The sequence below is a fragment of the Chiloscyllium plagiosum genome, unplaced genomic scaffold (assembly GCF_037043375.1).
Source record: "Chiloscyllium plagiosum isolate Xiang-an unplaced genomic scaffold, Cpla_swu_hap1 HiC_scaffold_1, whole genome shotgun sequence".
NCBI classification, from domain to species: Eukaryota; Metazoa; Chordata; class Chondrichthyes; order Orectolobiformes; family Hemiscylliidae; genus Chiloscyllium; species Chiloscyllium plagiosum.
Window position 1 is genome coordinate 66,758,050 of NW_028270139.1, and position 19,470 is coordinate 66,777,519.

At 38.4% G+C, this 19,470-nt stretch overlaps 1 protein-coding gene across 8 annotated transcripts in view; it reads right to left on the reverse strand.

Moving 5' to 3' along the window:
* The window catches only part of LOC122550905 (amyloid beta precursor protein binding family B member 2b), a 266,027-nt gene that overhangs the window by 5,535 nt on the left and 241,022 nt on the right, over positions 1-19,470 (reverse strand). For 6 of the 8 annotated variants that reach the window (XM_087987600.1, XM_087987613.1, XM_087987584.1 and 3 more), the window contains 4 exons: positions 9,170-9,284; positions 2,445-2,532; positions 1,058-1,141; positions 48-163 (listed from right to left, as the gene is read on the reverse strand). In XM_087987600.1, the coding sequence (XP_087843726.1) occupies positions 48-163; positions 1,058-1,141; positions 2,445-2,532; positions 9,170-9,284 (403 nt within the window). The remainder of the gene's footprint in view (positions 1-47; positions 164-1,057; positions 1,142-2,444; positions 2,533-9,169; positions 9,285-19,470) is intronic. The other 2 variants (XM_087987615.1, XM_087987610.1) reach the window with 1 other exon arrangement.

Consider the following 19,470-nt stretch of genomic DNA (forward strand, 5'->3'; position numbering starts at 1 on the left):
TTAGAGTATGGTCGAATTTAAACCACACAGAAATCTCCATGACTCACCTTCTGCCTTATTACTGTCACAGTGGCATCAGCAACATTCATAATAACAGATATCCAGTCCTCCTTGTTAGTTGTGGTCAGCAAACTCTCAATTGCTCCATTCAGTATTTCTATACCTATCAATCATAGCAGAAAACTATAAGGCAAGTCAATATTCTTCCATAAAAGGTGCTGGTATTTCCTTGGAACTGGGCTAAGAGTGGTGTCGGTCGAACAGAATGTACAGGGTTACAGCAAAAATTTTTCATTGCAAAATGTAGGCAAGAGCTTCCCTCATATCCTGCCAAATTCAACCGCAGAATATTTTATACATTTTTCAGCAAATTCTCTGCCAGTCTGACTGATTGGATGGTCATCAGGCAAGATAGACAAGATTCAGATGTGTTGGGGTAAATCAGACATCAAAAGGGGCACATTTAGGGTTAAACAGATATTGTGGGAATGCCTTTTTTTAAAAAAAAAGATTTTTAATCATTTGATCAAAATCAGATTTGATAACAGAGAGGGAGGAAGGGAGTTATCCTGTAAATGCCCCACAGTTTGGGAGGTAGTGGTTCTGTGAACACCCCATGGCCTCCAAGATATTAAAGTTAGAAACTGACATAAAAGTGAAGGTAAGCAAGCTTACATTAAACCATTTTCTCGAGTGCAATTGGTTCCCATTCTCTGCCCCTACCTCCATTTAACCATGAAGTTAGTACTCTCAGCTTGATTTTGAAAATTTCACCATTTTAATTTTCTTAACTGGCCCCAGGCAATATATTTTACTTCTACCATTTTTAGTCTTGTTTTTAAAAATAGCATTATTTCAATTACATTATATTTGTACCTATTTCTAAATACCATGTATATGCAAATATTATAAAGAGTACAAAAAACCTCTAATTCTTTAAAATAAAACAACATATTAGCATCTGCATTAAAAATGATGCCTACTTATACTTTTGTCCTGATTTTATTTGGAAAAAAAGCAACAATAGCTCTAATATTTTTAATCCATGATACCTTACCTAATGGTTTGGCCACAGGCAACATACCAAGGTACTGAACGTGAAACTTCTGTACCAGTTCTGTCTTTGGTGTTGGAAAATCTACTACAGAGCACAAACAAGTTTAGGCACAACAAATTATATTTTCTATTATATGCATGCCATTTTTACATTTGTACAATTTACAGGCACCAGAGTTTATCTGCTTGAATATTTATTAACTTAAAAATCCTCCCCATTATTAATAAAAAAGTTACTGAAATCTTTCCAGACCATAGAGCTGCTCTTTCTTTAGAGCGAGATGATTGGTGGTGGATTAATGTGAGGGTCATCATGTGATGGGCAAGGGGAAAGGTCAAGAAGGAGAGTCCTTCATGGTAACTCAGCTGGTACACAAATTGAACCCACACTGTTGGTCTTACTCTGCATTGCAAAGCAGCTGTCCAGCCAACTGAGCTATTATTAAACCCTTTTATTATTAAGCTAAACAGGCAGCCCAAAACTCTGACTTCAAACTGAAATAAATAAACATTTAAGTTCTCAAAACCCATAGTGTTGGACCACTGTAATCCTGAATTACATTTTTCACAGGATTATAAATATTTTAAAAATCCAATATCTATAAAGCACTCACATTACGGAATTGCCCCCAATTACACAGGAGATATCTTAATCTGCATAAATAGAGGTAACACTAATACTCCTAAACTGTGAACGTAATTACAAATGTCATTAATTGCATCATATTGTTATGATCAGAGATTTGTTTATATTTTATGGATACAGATTAATTATTTTCTTAAATCCATAAACAGTCTGACTATATTCTCAGCAACTCAGATTACAAATCATGTCAAAATGCTTTGACTTGGTGTTTGTTCTCCTTATTTTCAGGGTCAGCTCTTGACACTTTCTACTTTGTCACTTACACAATTAAGAATTACAAATAGTTATTGGAAAAAAAGGAAAATGCAAGCCACTCATAACCTCAGGAAATTCCAAAGTGCTTTATAGCCAAAGAAATTCCTCTGAAGTCATTATGTGGGAACCCTGGGTGCCAATTTGCATGCAGCAAGATCTTATAAACAGCAATAACAGAAATGATCAGGTAATCTCTTTTGTGATTTTGATTGAGGGACAAGTATTTGCCAAGAGATTAGGGATAACCTCACCTCTGCTCTGTGAAATAATACTGAATTGTTGGGAAGGGCAGAAGGAGCATATTTTTACTGCCATTTATGACAGTTACTGTCTAGGACTCCCTCAGCACTACGGAAAACAGTCAGTCAGATTACATGTTCAAATCATTGGAGTGAACTCACACCTTTCTGAATTAGAGATCATTGCACTACCATTAAACATGGCTAAAAACACTGAAATGGACAGTTTGTTCAGAAGAAAATGTTACCTTGTAGAGGAACGTCAAGGTTCATATTGACTCGTTCCTGAGAGATACTGCAAGCCACAGCTTTGGCGTTCCTTCGTTCTGCCATTATCTGCAGAAACAAAAACCATTAGTTATCATCTGAAGTCTTAGTTCCCAACAGCTCAGTAGAAGGAGTTAAAGGGAATAAACATGGAACAAACATAAATAAATGGCTTAACAGGGCCAGTAATGGTGCCACAGCCAGTGTAGGATTAGTTTCAAATAAATGCATTGCTCCAATTTTAAAAATACACAGCTAATTTACAATGCACAGCAAGGTCCCACACAGTAACAGGATAAATTATTAGATAATGTATTGTGTGTAGTCTTTGAATAGCACCATGCAAAATGTAATTTCCACTCGTTAGACTTATTTAACATGTATGAAACATGACATATTATCTTGCTCTTTCAGCACTTTCCAGGTTTACTCACTATTCCAATATCAACTTTGAACGCGAAGATAATCCTCTTTCCAATTTTTCTCTATTGCAAAATGTCTTCATAATGTCTCCTTCCCCTATATATCCAAGCTTTGTCATAGAGTCATAGAGCCATAGAGATGTACAGCATGGAAACAGACCATTCGGTCCCAACCGTCCATGCCGACCAGGTATCCCAACCCAATCTAGTCCCACCTGCCAGCACCTGGCCCATATCCCTCCAAACCCTTCCTATTCATATACCCATCCAAATGCCTCTTAAATGTTGCAATTGTACCAGCCTCCACCACATCATCTGGCAGCTCATTCCATACACGTACCACCCTCTGTGTGAAAAAGTTGCCCCTTAGGTTTCTTTGTCACCAAGACCAAGACCATCTGCCAGTTTTCCCCTTGCCCAGCCAGTCACTCCTCTTGGAAATGGTCTCTGCCCTAGCTCTGAACTTGATTTTCTTCTCTCGAGTCTCTCTCTCTTCATCTTCACTCCCCATCTGAACTAATTTCTTACATGAGATCCACCTCCTGGTCTCCCAATCCTATTCCTAACAAACTGATCATTCAACTTCCCTTCCTTCTATATTAGATGATACTTTAGTGGCTTTTTACCTCTGGATATTATTCCTCCCTGTGTCAGATTTTCCATCTTCTGTTCAAAAACCAACCCTTGATCCCACCATTTTTGTAAACTACTTCCAATGCCAATCTCCCTTTCCTCCACAAGGATCTTGAGGTTGGTATGACTGAAAGACCATGAGACCATAAAATGTAGGAACATGCATAGGCCATTCAGCCCATTGAGTCTGCTCGATTATTCAATGAGATAGTGGCTGCTCTGATAATCCTCAACTTCACTTTTCTACCTTTTCCAATAACCTTTGATTTTCTTATTCTTTAACTATCTCTCTTAGCCATGAATGTAATTAATGACCCAGCCTCAACAGCCCTCTGCAGCTAAAAAAAGTCCACAGATTCACTACCTTCTCAGGAAAGAAATTCTTCCTCATCTATCTTAAAAGTGTCCCCCGAGAGTATGCCTTCTGATCCTATACTCTCCCCAAGGGAAACAACCTCTCCACATCTACCTTGGCAAGACCCCAAAGAATCTTGTGTGTTTCAATCCAGTTGCCTCTCATTCTTTTCTATTACAATGAGTATAGACCCAATCTACCTAACTGTTCCCTATAAAACACTCCCTCTATACCTGGTAGCAGCCTAGTGAATCTTCTCTGAACTGCCTCCATTAGCAGTATATTGTCCTTTGGATAAGGGGCCCAAAACTGATTACAGTATTCCAATTGTAGTCAAACTAATGCCATGTATAGTTTTAGCAAAACCTCCCAACTTTTATATTCCACTCCCTTTGGAATAAAGACCAACATTCCATTTGCCTTCCTTATAGTAAGGAAAATGCAAATAATGCAATGCCATCTGACCTGTGGTTGTAAAAAAGGCCTTCTGCTATTGCCAGATTGTCAAGGTAACCACTATCAAAACGTTGGGTGCCACCGCTGACCAGAATTTGAAGTACAGCAGTGACAGAAATTGACAATTGGCTCACCACTTAAATCCTCAAAGCCTCTCCTCTGTTTACGAGAGGCAAGTTAGGTATGCAATCGACCAGTCGCCATTCGGCTTGGGTGCAATCACAACAGCAAAACAGCTCAACAATATCCAAAGAGACATTAATCCACTGCTATATTACTGGTATCCATTTTCATACCTTCGTTTGCATTCTAATCTCAAATGTCTTCAAAATTTGACAACAAAAATAGTCACAGAGATACATAAAACCCAGATACACTCAAAAGCTTAACTCCACCTCATTTGATTGGCATCACCTCCACGAACATTCACACTCTCCGCTACCAGCGCTCAGTAGCAGTACTGTGCACAGTTTCCAAGATGCAGACCTTCACCAAGGTTCCCTAGACATCATTTTCCAAAACAATGGCCACCGCCACTTCAAAGAACAAGGCCAACTGGCATCACCTGCAAGTTCCCCTCCAAGGCATTGACCATCCTGACTTGGAAATATGTCACTGTTCCTTCACTGTCACTGGAACTCCTGAAACTCTCTTCTCTTAGGGCATTGTGGGTGCCCCTACACCAAATGCAGTGCAGCCGTTTGAAAAAAGCAGCTCACCACCACTTTTAGGGCATTTAAGGTTGGACAATAAATACTGTCTCTGCCAGTGATGCTCACATCTCATGAACGAATAAAAAAATTTGATCTAAACAATGTTTGGATTGCTAGTAATAAATGACTGCTAATTGGAAAATTATCCAAATTTAATTTCTAGTACATTTAGCAAGTCAAATTTGGGATTTCTATTGAGCTGCCCATTTGATCTCATTCATTGTAATTTATGTAATCCAGGTGCAAAAATACTTTCTGCTTTGGGCACAGTTGGCAGTAAGCCACTCAATTTGACAAGTATGTCTCTCTTTCTCGCCTGAGTTTCTGCTCAGTTTGGACATATCACCTAACTCCGAATCTGCCCTGAATCACTGTAATGGAAAAAAAGTTTTCAATATAATTTTGCTTTAATAATATACCTTGATACATTTAGGAATGGCAACTTGGTAAGATGTTATTAATACTTAGAAAATTGTTTTATCACCAGAAATAAGCATTTTAAATGGCTGAAAATTATGTAAAACATGCCTTCAAAAAACTAAAACTTTTTAAAAAATGAAATTAAATTCGGATACAACAGAAATTCCTTATAAAACAAAAAAAGTTTGTTTAAAACCTCTCAGTATCTTTGAAACCATATGTTCAACTTCATCTGGAGAGGCTTCAAACATTGATGCAATTAGCGGAAATGCTGGAGGGCAATGAGTTCCCCTCAGGGGCAGCTTTGGGGGTGGGTTGGGCATTTGCTGCAATGTTCTTATAAAGAAGTCAGAATTGTGATTTGCATTGAATACAATTTGCATTTAGAAATCCTTGATCTTTTGTACCAGTTAAACCAGGCAAAGCAGTCAAGTGAAAAATCCAGGTTACCTTCTCTGACTTGCATAATAAATTAGAATACATGGTACCGAGTTTTTGCCTTATAGTCATTCTGAATTTCAGGTGGAAATAATGTTTAGTTGTACATTATATAAATCATAAGTAAAACATCAACATTGGAAAATGCTAATTCCAAAAGTGCAAAATACCATTTATGTTCAGACCTGCTAAACACAAACAAGAACATTGAACAGACCATGCCAATTAACAGACCCTCACTTTGATACTGTGTTCTAACAAGTACAGTATGTTTCAGACAGAGTCTCTACTTAGCGGTGGAAGAAACAACAATGGTATAATAATAATTTTTCCTGACATAATCAACATGTCCGGACAAGCTATTCACTGTTGTACAAGGTTGATTTGTCATCTATTTGAATTTTTTACATTCTCAAATTGCTTTGCTGGTTTTAATACTTAATCATTCTTAAAAGAAATATCATACGTTAACAAATAATTAAAACAGAGAACTAAAATGTTTTAAACCATCATCACAAAAACATGCTTATTATACCAATTTACATTCTGTCAGACTGTCATTTAAAACAACTTATATTTACATAAAATCTTTGAGGTAGCAAAATATCCCAAGGAGCTTCCCAGAAGTTATCATTGAACACAATTTAAGTCAAGCCAGGAAATATTAAACCAGGTAATTAAATGCTGGTCAACAGATTAGATTTTAAGGAGCACTTTGAAAGAGTCAAAGGGCAGGGAGTTATAGATCAGAAATTCCAGAATTTAGGGTCAAGACAGTTGAAGCGACTAATTTTGGGGTTGCAGTTCGTGCAGCACAGATATCTCCGAGGGTTACAAAGCTGGAAGCGGTTACAGAAATACTGAGGGATGAGGCCACAGAGAAATTTGAAAACAAAGTTGAGAATCTTAAAAATTGAGGTTTTGTCAGACTGAAAGCCAATAGAAGTAATCAAACACACAGCTGATGGGTGATCAGTATAAATTAGAATAAAGGAGGAAGCAAAGATTTGGAAGAATTAAGTTTATGAAATGTGCTTGCTGGAGACCAGTCAAGGAAGATTTTGAGTAGTGAAGTCTAAAAACGAAATAAAAACATGGATAAAGGCTTGTAGCAGTGCGTGAAGTTGAAGGGGAGAGACACAGTGAGAGAGAGTAACAGAGAGAAGGTGTGGAATAGAACTATCCTTTTTTCTAAAGCAAATATCTGATGCAATTGAAGCATTACTGGCTAGGTCACAATTTATTACTCATCTCCAAATATCCCTGAGAAGGCCACGGTGATATACTGTGAATATAACAGTGGCTGGCAAGGCTATCTAAAAGACAGTCAACAGTCACATTCATGTGGATTTGGAGTCATGTGAAGGTCAAACTGAGTAAGTATCAGAGATTTCTTTCCAAATGTTTCCATGAGAAACTGGTAACTTTAGCTTTTAATTTCAGATATATTTAATGAATTGAATTCAGGCACTATAGAGTCAACAGAGCACGAGTGAGAAGAGAATTGGGGATTGGCGAAAACAGCAGATTTGAAGGGATGGAGGAAATGAGAGGCAACTGCTAACAATCTCAGCTAATGGAGGCGGGAGGAGGTCAGGAAGGGAATCTGAGTGGTCAATAGTTTGGCAAGAACAGGTTTGTACAAGCAGTTGTGTAGCATGGACAAACCGATCTTAGAGAGGTCAGCTTATGGAGAAAAGAGAGGACCTAGAGAAAGTTTGCAGGCATCAGGCCGGGAGAGCCTGATGGGGAGGTTCATTCCAGTCGGTTAGTGAAAGGAAAAGAAGCTAAGTTTTTTTTTAAATCTTTCATCATAATTTCCAAAGTCAATTAGGCATCAAAAAGATTCAAGTGCCTTTTTTTTAGATTGATTAGAGAAGTAGTAGGGCCTCAGAAGTCATAAATAACAGTAAGAGTAAGGAAACATTACCAACTCATCTGTAACGTTTTGTGGAAATGAACTATTCGAAATATCAGGGTCACTAAACTGCAGAATCTTGGATAAAGAATATTTTAGAATATTTAAGAACAGTGTTAAATGTCAAAGCAGAACAGCATTGGTGCATGTCCTTCATGGTGCATGTCCTTCATGGTGCATGTCCTTCATGGTGCATGTCCTTCATGCACCAAGTTATTAATTTGATTATACAATGAATGTAAAATTTCTATTTTGATTTCACAATTAACTTTGCATAAAGACATCACAGATTGTTGTCAGTATTCACGGTACATAAACTCTGTTCACAATGTTAAGCCATCAACCTCCACTTAAAATGATATGAATGATGCCTCAAAAGATTCAGATCCTGATTTGTTGTAGTCAGGTTGGATCTCTTACTCAACACTTTCTGTGGAAACTCAGCATTAGTATTTGGGAATACTGTATACCATTTTAAGAATAACGGAATGGGCAATGTTTGTTTGTTTATTCTTTCTTTCTTTAACAGGGTTGAAACTCTTCCTAAAAAATCAGAAATCCAAAGTTGTCCTTGGTAGAACCACTGAAGTGTGGTGATTTTGCCAAACTTAGTTACATCATAGCTACAGTTCTAGTATAACTGCAGTCCATACATCCATGCCATTCTATCAGCATTGCAACACCAATGCCTTCAACCTGATGCTAATCTTTAGACTTTCTGCTCTCTTAATTTACCAGGTTTGTGATTTATCCTCTATACTGGGGTATGTGAACATATCTCCAACTCCTCTTCACCTACCCTCTCCAACCCTACATCTTTGCTGATGCAAATGACTTGTTTAAAAGATTATACCTTACCCTCTAGGCCATGGCTTCCCACAAAAGTTAACAAATGCGCCACAAGCTGAATTTATGGGGCCACGAGCTCCAAGGCAGAAATGGCCACTGTTGGAGCTCTGACTGACTTAACCGGCAGGTCCCAATTTACACAGGACCTCTTTCTTCTCACAGGTGTCCTCCCTTACCTTTGCAGTTCTCACTTCTCCATCACATCCATTTACATGCCTCAAAACAGAGTTACAGTTGGATGACATTTGGGAAGTACTGCCACAGGTATCAGAAAACAAAACGCAAATGCCCAATTATTTCAACAAATACTGTTCAGTTTTGTCTTTATGGCAGCGAGATGGAAGGTGGCTGGAGGTGCTTCTGGTAAATGATGTGCCTGGATTATAACTGTAAAGACAGACTTTATAAAATACCCAGAAATGCTAAATGTTGTGAACAACACTCAAGGTGAGTGAATCCATTCGCATAGGAGGGTTCAGAGCTGATGGAAATTTGCTCTCACCTTGGAGCAGATTTCGTGAAGACTTGTTGCAATGGCTTTTGCTGGTGTATCACATCGGAACACATGACATTTTAGGATTCGTGTGTCTTTATCTCTTGCGACATAGGCAAAATCCCTGCGCAAATAAGAATGTGAGACATTAGCTGCAATTATTTATCAAAATTGCCTCATGCGCCATTTAAATAACACTGAGGTTGACAAACCTTTTCTCATTTGTTGACGGAGAAGCAGTATGTTCTATTGTCAATATTAAGGCATCACACACAAATAACAGTGTCACTTGTATCATCAGAAAAACATTAGGTCCTTATTAACTTTCATTGATGTATAGTAAAAGTAACAAAACAATTTTGAAACAACACATGCTTGGAAGTAACTGATGACAGTATCTGTGGCTAATGCGTAATGTGCTTGCATAACTTTCCTATTTTGGCAGATGCATCAATCCATTAAAATTGCAAAGAGAAATCGCGTTAGAATGCATCAAGTCTTCCTTTGCAATATTTCCAACAGTAATTTATGGTCCATGGAGCAACAAATTATAAACCAGACAGATTGTGTACTTTGCAGATATTTAGTTTAATACAGTATTTCATGCAAATGGGTGTGATTTTTTTCTCTGACACCTGGCAGTAATCATTCAAATTCAAAACCTATTGCCACTTAACAGCATCCTGAAAAGGCACATCAATAAAGGCAATCATTTCTAAGGTAATGACCTACATTATAAACTTACATTTACTAGTGCATATAATATAGAATTTCAGTCTCGGAGTTCAGGGGATAAGAAACCACCTGAAGTTCATGTACTAAATGTGTTTTATGTATAATGAGGGGTCAGCACAGGAGACAATCATATAACCTGTAGCTGGTTGTACCATTCAGCACGATCACACCCAGTTATTGGCTTCAACTCCATTTCTCACCTGCCCCACACAACTGGGGCAGAGAATTCCTAAGATTGACAGTCCTAACCGACTGGCCCCTTTATCCCGAGACTGAGCTGCCACAGTCTTGATTCCTAGCCAGGGCAAATCAACCTCTCCATGCCTGCCCTGTCGATCCTTTTCAGAGTCTTATATATCTCAGTCTTATAAATTCCAGAGACTATAGGCCAATCTGAATGCAACTTGAAGGGATGAAATTAAGAAACAAATAAAATAAGAGAAAACTAGGAAAGGAAAAACAAGATGGAGGCAGGGTTTATGATCTGAAATTAGAATCAAAGAACCCCTTCAATGTGGAAACAGGCCATTTAGCCCAACAAGTCCACACCGAAGACTAACCCACCCAGACACATTCCCCTATCCTATTACTCTACATTTACCCCCGACAAATGCACCGAACACACACATCCCTGAACACAATGGGCAATTTAGCTTGGCCAATTCACCTAACTTGCATATCTTTGGATTGTGGGAGGAAACTGGAGCACCCGGAGGAAACCCACGCAGACACCGGGAGAATGTGCAAACTGCATACAGACAGTCGCCAGAGGCTGAAATCGAACCTGGGTCCCTGACGCTGTGAGGCAGCAATGCTAACCATTGTTGAACTCAATGTTGAGTCTGGAAGACTACTCAGTGCCAAGTCAAAAGATGAAATGTTGTTCCTTCAGCTTGCAGTCACTTTCACTGGAACAAGGTGGAGGATTGAAATGACAAGAAACAAGGAGCTTTCGATCATGCTTGTGTGCTGAATGGACTATTACGTACGTTCCTGGTGTAAGTACACCCTTTCCTTTCTGAACATAAATATTTACAAGTTTCACACCTTTTAAACAATATTCTCCTTTCTATTCTCACTCTTCCATATCATACTCTAACTGTCCCTTGCTGCCTACTCACAACCTGTCCATATCTCATTGCAGTCTTTGGTCATCCCCATAGCTTGCATTCCCACCTGAATTTGTTTCCTCAGCTAACACGAATATATTATTCTGTCTCTTTAATATACATGAAAAATAGTTGAAACTGAAGCATTTATTCTAGCAGCATACACTAAGGGGCGACCTTATTGAGGTTTTTAAATCATGAGAGGCATGGATAAGGTGAATAGTCTTGGTCTTCTTCTCAGGGTGAGAGCGTCCAAAAGGAGAGGGCATAGGTTGAAGGTGAGGAGGAAAGATTTAAAAGGGACCTGAGGGGCAGTGTATGTTTGGAATGAGCTGCCAGAGGTACAATTGCAACATTTAAAAAGCAACTAGATGAGTAAATGAATCGGAAAGGTTTAGATAAATATGGGGCAAATGCTGGCAAATGGGACGACTAGTCGGCACTAACAATTTGGACCAAAAGGTCTGTTTGTTCTGGGTGGTTCGATGACACACTACCTGTCACAACCTGCCAACTTGAAAATGCACCATTTGTCCATATTCTTTGTTTCCCATCCATTAACCTATCTATGCTAATGTATTATCCCAATTCCATGAGGCCTTATTTTGCGTATTAACCTTGTGTGTGGCACCTTACCAAATGCCTTTTAAAAAGATAAGCATAATATAGGTCCTGGTTCCTCTACTTACAATTCTAGTTACATCCCAAAAAACTTCAATAAACAGGTCAAGCATATTTTCCCTTTTGTAAAACTTCCTCTTTTTATTCTCTCTTTCCATTCTTCAATAGCTGTATAATATTTGCTAACTTGTAACCTTGAATGGCTGTTTAGAATGTAGAGAATTCTAGAAAATCATAACCCCAACATCCCACATTTCTGCTGCTACTTTAATAGAATCCTTTCATGAAGCACTACAGATTTGCTGCATTTTGGTCCCACATTATGTTCCTTCAATATTTTCTCTTTGCTGACATTGAGTTTAATTTCTTCACTGTCTAGAGTGTGGTGCTGGAAAAGCATAGCAGGCCAGGCAGTATCTGAGGAGCAGGCAAATCAACATTTCGGGCATAAGCCCTTCATGATGAAATGCCGATTCTGCTGCTCCTCGGATGCTGCCTGACCTGCTGCGCTTTTCCAGCACCACACTCTTGACTCTGATCTCCAGCATCTGCAGTCCTCACTTTCTCAGTTTAATTTCTTCATGTAGCTGCTAGGTTATTAATTTCTATCACTTGCGACTTATTCTGTGATGGTCTCTGTTCAAGACAATCCTCATGATAACTTAACCTGTGTCTGCCTCTGTGGGCATCAACATAAGGTTTAGCTACTTATATACTTGTGTAAGCCCTTCCAAACTGTTTTTATTCTCATTCTATTGTTCGTTTCCTTTTTAACTGACATCTTGCTGACTCTGATTTCTAAAACACATACCCAGTCCCCTGACTGACATACTATTCTTCACAACATGAAAAACATTTGCAATGCCCTAAGTACTTTGGAAAGCATACATTCCTTGCTGACTCAGTTGGCTGGACGATCGGTTTGCACTGCATGATGCCAACAGCAGGATTTAATGCCCGTACCAGATGAGGTTACCAGGAAACTCCCACTTTCTCAACTGTAGCCCTTGCCTCAGGCAAGGTGACCCTCAGGGTAAACCACCACTAGTCTTCTCTCTCTTTAATGAGAGGGCAGCACTATGACCTTCTAGGACTATAGCAACTTTACTTTTAAAAGGTACAGGAATTATAACACCTTTTCTTTTGGTGTAATACTGCTATAAATTTCCTGGGTAACATCAATAGATCTCTCATGATTTTCTTTTTAATAGGACATAATTTGCTGAACATGATGAATGGTTTATGCTTCCCACTGTCTATTTATTGCCATATGGTTTATTTATTTTCCCAGCTTTGTCTTCCCTCCTTTAAAACTGCCTCTTTAAAACTTTTCATGGGAGAAGCAGATGTAACTTGCAACTTTAATATCGGATTCACCTGTACTATGATCACTACTCCCCAGTGGAATGTTTACTATGAGATTACTAATTAACTGTGGTTTATTGCACAACACCATATTCATCCCCAGCTCCATAACATATTGCTCCTGGAAACTATCACGATAACATTATGAATTCATCCTCCAGACTACATTTGCCAATTTGATTGGTCCAATCTACATGAAGATTAATGTCTCCTTCAATTATTATATGGCCTGTTATATACTCCAATAAATTCTTGCATAGTATTCAACCAGTGGTATAAATGCTGCACGGGAGTCTATGAGCTATTTTGACCAGTGTTTTCTGGTGCTTGCTATTCCTCCTCATCTGATCTTCTAAGCCAAGACTTTTTCACTATTGTGCTTATGTCATCCTTTCCTACAAGAGCTACTTCTTCCTTTCTGTTTGTCTTTTCAAACTGTGATAACAGCATGGAATCCAACTGTGGTAATTTTGTAAATGTGCCTTTGTAATGTTGGTTTGAACATTAGTTTGCGTCCGTAGTTTATTTGTCTTATTGGGAATGCACTGAACTTTTTTTTTTTACAGGTTGAAGAACCTTTAGTTTGGGGTGGCACAGTGACCCATTGGTTAGAACTGCTGCCTCACAGCACCAGGGACCCAGGTTTGATTTGAGCTTCGGGTGACTGTCTGTGTGGACTTTCCCCATTCTCCCCGTGTCTGCATGGGTCTTCTCCAGGTTCCCCAGTTTTCTTCCACAGTCCAAAGATGTGCAGGTTCGGTGGATTGGCCATGGGAAATACAGGGTTACAGGGATAGGATCTGGGTAGGATGTTCTTCGGAGGGTTGGTGTAGACCTGGTAGGCTGTGTGGCCTGCTTCCATACTGTAGGGGTTCAATGATTCTATAGTCTTAACGTTTTCACTCTTATTTATGGGGACCCACTCACTGATGTATTGTTACTGTTAAATTCTCTGAATTGCCTGTTCCTCTCTGCTCATCTCAACTCAAATCTTTTCCTCTACTAACCACCACTCACTCCAGCCCCTGTTAAGATTGAACAGGATACTGGTTGCAGTCCAATTTAAGTGGAACCTACTCCAGTCAAACAGCTCCTCGAGTCCCTAATGTTGCAAAACTCCTTTCTCGCCACACCACTCTCAGCCACATGTTTGTCCCTAAGCCAACTGACATGTAGCTCTGTTAACAATTCAAAGATGATTATCTTAGAGGCTTTGTGTTTTATGTTTGAGCCACAAACCCTTCCAGACCATCCATTTAACCATGTTATCTGTTCCTATGTGGACCACAACATCCTCCCAATCCCTCTGTATGTTTGTGTCTTGCCACAGAGTGACGTCCTTCACCATGGCAACACAAATGGCCATGGTTTCTAACCCCATGATTATCTGGTCTGCTATCACTACTGCACTACTTGTCAGTCTCCCTGTTTGAATGGTACCCTCATGCCGAGGCCAGTTCATTTATTATTCTCCTCGGTCTCAACTGCACAGATAACAAATACTTCCTACCTATTGGACAAAGTCAAGAGATCCATTACGTCGTGCTAGATCTCCACATTTGCCTGATTTGCAGTTACACTTTGTCCCTGACCATTCATCAAATCTAAAGTTCTGCTCAACATCAGGGGCATGACTGTTCCCTTGAACAAGTGTCTAGATAACTCTCTTCCTCTTTGATCCTCCGCAATGTATGCAACTTAGACTCTAGTTCGGCAATTCTTAGTGGAACTTGCTTAAGCTGGTGGAGATACTGACCACAGATACGGTTATCTGACAGTGCATTGCAGTTACAGCACATCTCATTCTCCTTTATCTATCTAACCTTATTTATTCACATTCATTTGATTAGTTAACTAGTTACTAGTTCATTAAAGAAAAGTAATAGCAAGTTATAGTCTCTTAGTTTGGAGACAAAATAGCACTCACCAGCTATGAGATGGAAATCTTAACAAAAACAGCATCTTCTTTCCCCCCAGCACTGAAATCTCACTTGCACCAAATTCCTAATGTAGCGTAAGCAATATGCTTCCACACCATGGCCTGCTTCTCTACTACAGTTTGTCATTTGTTATTATTCAGCTCTGCTTATCAAACTGGGACTTCAAAGAATAAAATTGTAGAAATTAGGTGGCAGATAGTTTTACATTTACAGGGTCTATTACAGAGTAATATGTGCGCTGTAGATGATATTTTGCTTACAGGTTTTGTTACTCAGCCTAATGTTACTCATGGAAAAATGTAAGCCTGTGCTTCCTGAGAAACAACACTTGTTTAAATTTGCCTATCAATCTTTGCAAATAAAATTAGAACACCTGTTTTGAAAGATACCAGAAGTACAATAGCAGACAAGCTGTTAGACAGCCATGGTGAGATTTTGCTCAATTCATTAATCCTTCTAATGAAAGGCAGTGCAAATACCAGCAGGATACCAGGGTGGTAAACTAAAGACAGTGTATTTTTGAGGGACAGAAAATCTCAGGGGGATGCAACAACTGGAATGTGCTTCAAGTACTGAAAGCTTGGCACTGAAGGCAAACATTTGTAAAATTACTTGACTGGACATCAAATACTTATTTCATACATGAAAGCTATTAATGAAATTACATAACTGAACAGACATGTCTGGTTAAAAATAAAACATTTACCAATACTGCAAGGTCTATGAACTAAAAGAATATCAACTTGCAGCCATATTTATATAAATGCAAGAGTAAGTGACAAATTTTTGATAGTTTAAACAATATTCCACCCTACCTAGTATCTACTTATATAATGACAAAATAAAACTGCTCTGCAATGTTGAGGTTTGGTAGGATATGAATACATGTGACAAAGTTAGTACTAATGGGCACTTGTATCTCAGTAAAGGAAAGAGATTAAGTTAAAATGAAGCATCCCATAAGGAATGCAATTTGTATGCATAATAATCTTTATGGGATCAAAATTGCATTCCAATTATCTTTTACATTTTCAATTGAACCCAAGTGTACATGTTAAATATAATTTTAGTGATTCATCAAATAATGTGGTACTTTAATAATCCTGTGAAAAAAAGACTGTTTTCATTTCCTTTTTAAACCATTTTCTTGTCACATTGTAAATTCTTTCAACTAGCAACTGATTTGTCTTTACTTGTCCCAAAAAAAAACGGTAATACATCCAGGTTCTCAGAAAGCTTGGGAAAAATTGCAGTTTGTAGCCAAAACCTTCATCCTACTTTGCTTTACTTATAAATCCACATTGGATTTCAAACAATTTTTACACAGAATAAATGGGATTATTGTAAACGTCTCTAATGTGCTGAAGTGCTCAGATTTGAAGCATTCACATTGCATTCAACCTTGGCATTTACAGCACCCACAATCTGCGAAACATCAACACATTCTCAAAGGAGGTCAGAGCTAAAGATTTTCACCAATGCAGACAGCAATGCTTTCTATGGATCTGTTATATTTCTGTTATTGAAACTGATGTGACTTACCAAGATGCTGGACAAAAAAGAAAAAGATTTGATTCTGTTTTTTAGTTAGAATAGTTTTCATTCCATGGGGGTTAAACATCGTACAATTGGTATATGAAACAGTTTTCTGGAAAAAGATGAGGCCAACATCAGAAGGCTCTTGTTTCAGAAACAAATATTCCCAACAAGAGTTTGCCTTAGAGAAAGTTAAATTACTTTAATAAGGTCGGCACAGAGATTTAATTGGCTGGCTGGGGAAATCTAAAATACAGGGGAGCAATCTCAGGATAAGGACTGATAATTTCAGATGAGATGAGGAGAAATTATTTCACACACAGAATCTATGGAAGTCTGTATGCCAGAGGGCTGTGGATGCCTCATCACTGAATACATTTAAAGTTGTCATTGACAGATGTTTGGTGGTGCCTCAGGAAATCGAGGATATGGGGAATGGGAAGGCATTTGGAAATGAGGCCAAGGAGTTGCTGGGTGGCTCAGAAACACAGGGCTGATGTCTTTCAGAAACGAGGAGAGCCATTTAACATGCTCACTGTGGACTGCACCTTCCATCACTTTAGACTTGAGCCTTCTAACAGCAGAACCTGGGCACCCAGAAGATCCTGTCTGACAGTATTCGACTTGGAGGTGGGATACCACAGAATTCATCCCATCTTCTGCTTCCAACATGAAAATCTGACCCATGAGTACAAAAGTAAAGTAGCTATTTTGAGATATTTAGTCTCAACTGGAACACTGCGTCCAATTCTAGCACCACAGATTCAGAAAGTATGAGGCACATCAATTATTTGGATAGATTGGAGAAGCTGAGGTTATTCTCCTTTCAGCATAGAAGATTGAGAGGGGCTTGATAGAAGTTACCAAAATCATGAGGGTCCAGACTGAGCAGATTGAGAAACTATGGTCCCAGTTGAGGAAACATTAAGAACACGGATTAAAGGTGTGACTGGCAAAAGAGTCAAAGGCGCATTAAGGAAAAATGTTTTAGGCAATGAAAGGTATGATCTGGAATGCATTGCCTGAAAAAGTGGTACAGCAGATTCAAATTGTGGTTTGATTCCTAAGGGAATCAGTTAAGTTCATGAAAGGAAAAAGAACTGCAGAGCTGTGAGAAATACCAGGGAGGGGGACTGGCTGGATTGCTTGAGCAAAAAAAAATGGCTTGAGGGGCTGAGTGGCTTCAATATATGCAGCAAGTATTCTGTGCTGCTTTGCCCCATTGCTCCCATAATATTGTTTCCATTCTACGGGATTCAGCCAGCGCAGTTGGCTGCATGGTTGACTTGTGGACAACAACAATGTGAGTTTTATTCCGTACAGGCTGAGGTTACCATGAAAGTTCCAACTCCTCAACCACACCCAAGGCATGGTGGCCCTCAGTTAAACCACCACCTGTTGTTTCTCTATTGACAGAGCAGTCCCATGCTCCTCTGGCACTGTGGTGAATTTAACTATGGCTTCCACTGAATATAGAAAACAACTTCGTAATAAGGAGATTCAATTGCAACTTTAAACAAGAAATTAGAAGGAATCGATTAAATTATTTGAACTCCGCTAAATAAAAAAATCTTCAAAATGTATGTTAGAATATACTCTTCTATTATGTCAGCAATCAATATAATTGCTACAAAAAAAGAGACATTTTGTCATTGATCTGTTTTCAGTTCAATTCTTAAGAAATATAAATTACAGGGAAAACAACATATATAAATATGACAGGAGATGGCTGAATGGTTGGCAAGTGGACTTTGATTAGTAGATGTGCTGAAATTGTGAATGCAATAGTCAATGATGGCCGATAATTAACTGCCTAGCTTTGTTTAAATTTTAAGTCAGGCAAGGCAATTCTGATTGGTCAAAATTGCCCTGTAAAGTGAACCATAGAATGGTTGCCACTTATTTTGAATTGAAACACGATAACCTATCAGTTGTCGTTAACTGAAGCAAAATCTATGGCAATGCCTCTATCAATCAGAGCCCATTAACAATCTATATGCACACTCCTTGGAGTATAAATGCTGTTTTCCCTTACTTAGTGCTTCTTGTGAATTGTCTTGATGAGTAATAGGCAAAAATCTTTTCACAAAATGAGTCATTGTTCAGCGATAATCAAGTTCTGTTCTATTAAACAACTATAATTTCTCAGGGATCAGGATTATCACCATGACATTGGACAGAAATTGAACATCTTCACATGAAGGAAATTTAAATATTCAAACCTATCCCCTATTGCATTTCAGTCTTTTCAGTTTTTTTCGCCAGTCTTTCACATGACTGTGGTCAAATGGTACCTCATTAAGAGGAACTGTTATTATATCTTCTGGGTGATTCTAAATTATTTCCTTTGGAAATTCCTATAATGAGACAAGTCAAAAATATATAAAACACAAATTTAATCTGTAGTTATAGTTTAGGTGCACCAATCCTTCAGTTTAACAAACTCACCTCTCATTGAGTTAACTTGAGATACAAATATTCTCCTTGGATAACATTCATATATTCAAGCAGCTCAACACAAATTGTAGACCAAGTGCTTCCACAGAAGTATAAAATTAAATATTCTATGATGTTATACTGTGGTCACTGAAGGTTACATTCCAGACTATTCATTGTCCTCAGATGATTCTATTCCTGTCAGCCATGTTCTTATGTTACTCTCTGGAATAATTTACAGTCTATTACACTCCTGGTAGCTTGTTGTGCTTCAGCAATCTGGGGCAAAGTGTGGATGAGAACATACAATACTGTATGTCAATACTGTAACATTTTTATCTTCATATATTGCCCATAATACAAGGTCTCACTGGCATTCAATTCTGCCATAAATGTCCATTACTTTACATTTAATGTTACATTTATATTGAACTGGAATCACTGGGGACTTGACCTAGAAACTAATTGGTCAAGAACACGATATATATTGCAGTGCCTGCTAAATTAATAGCAATTAAAAGTTATTGAGGTTGCTATTCTATTTAATCTGTTTCAATTAATTGAATAT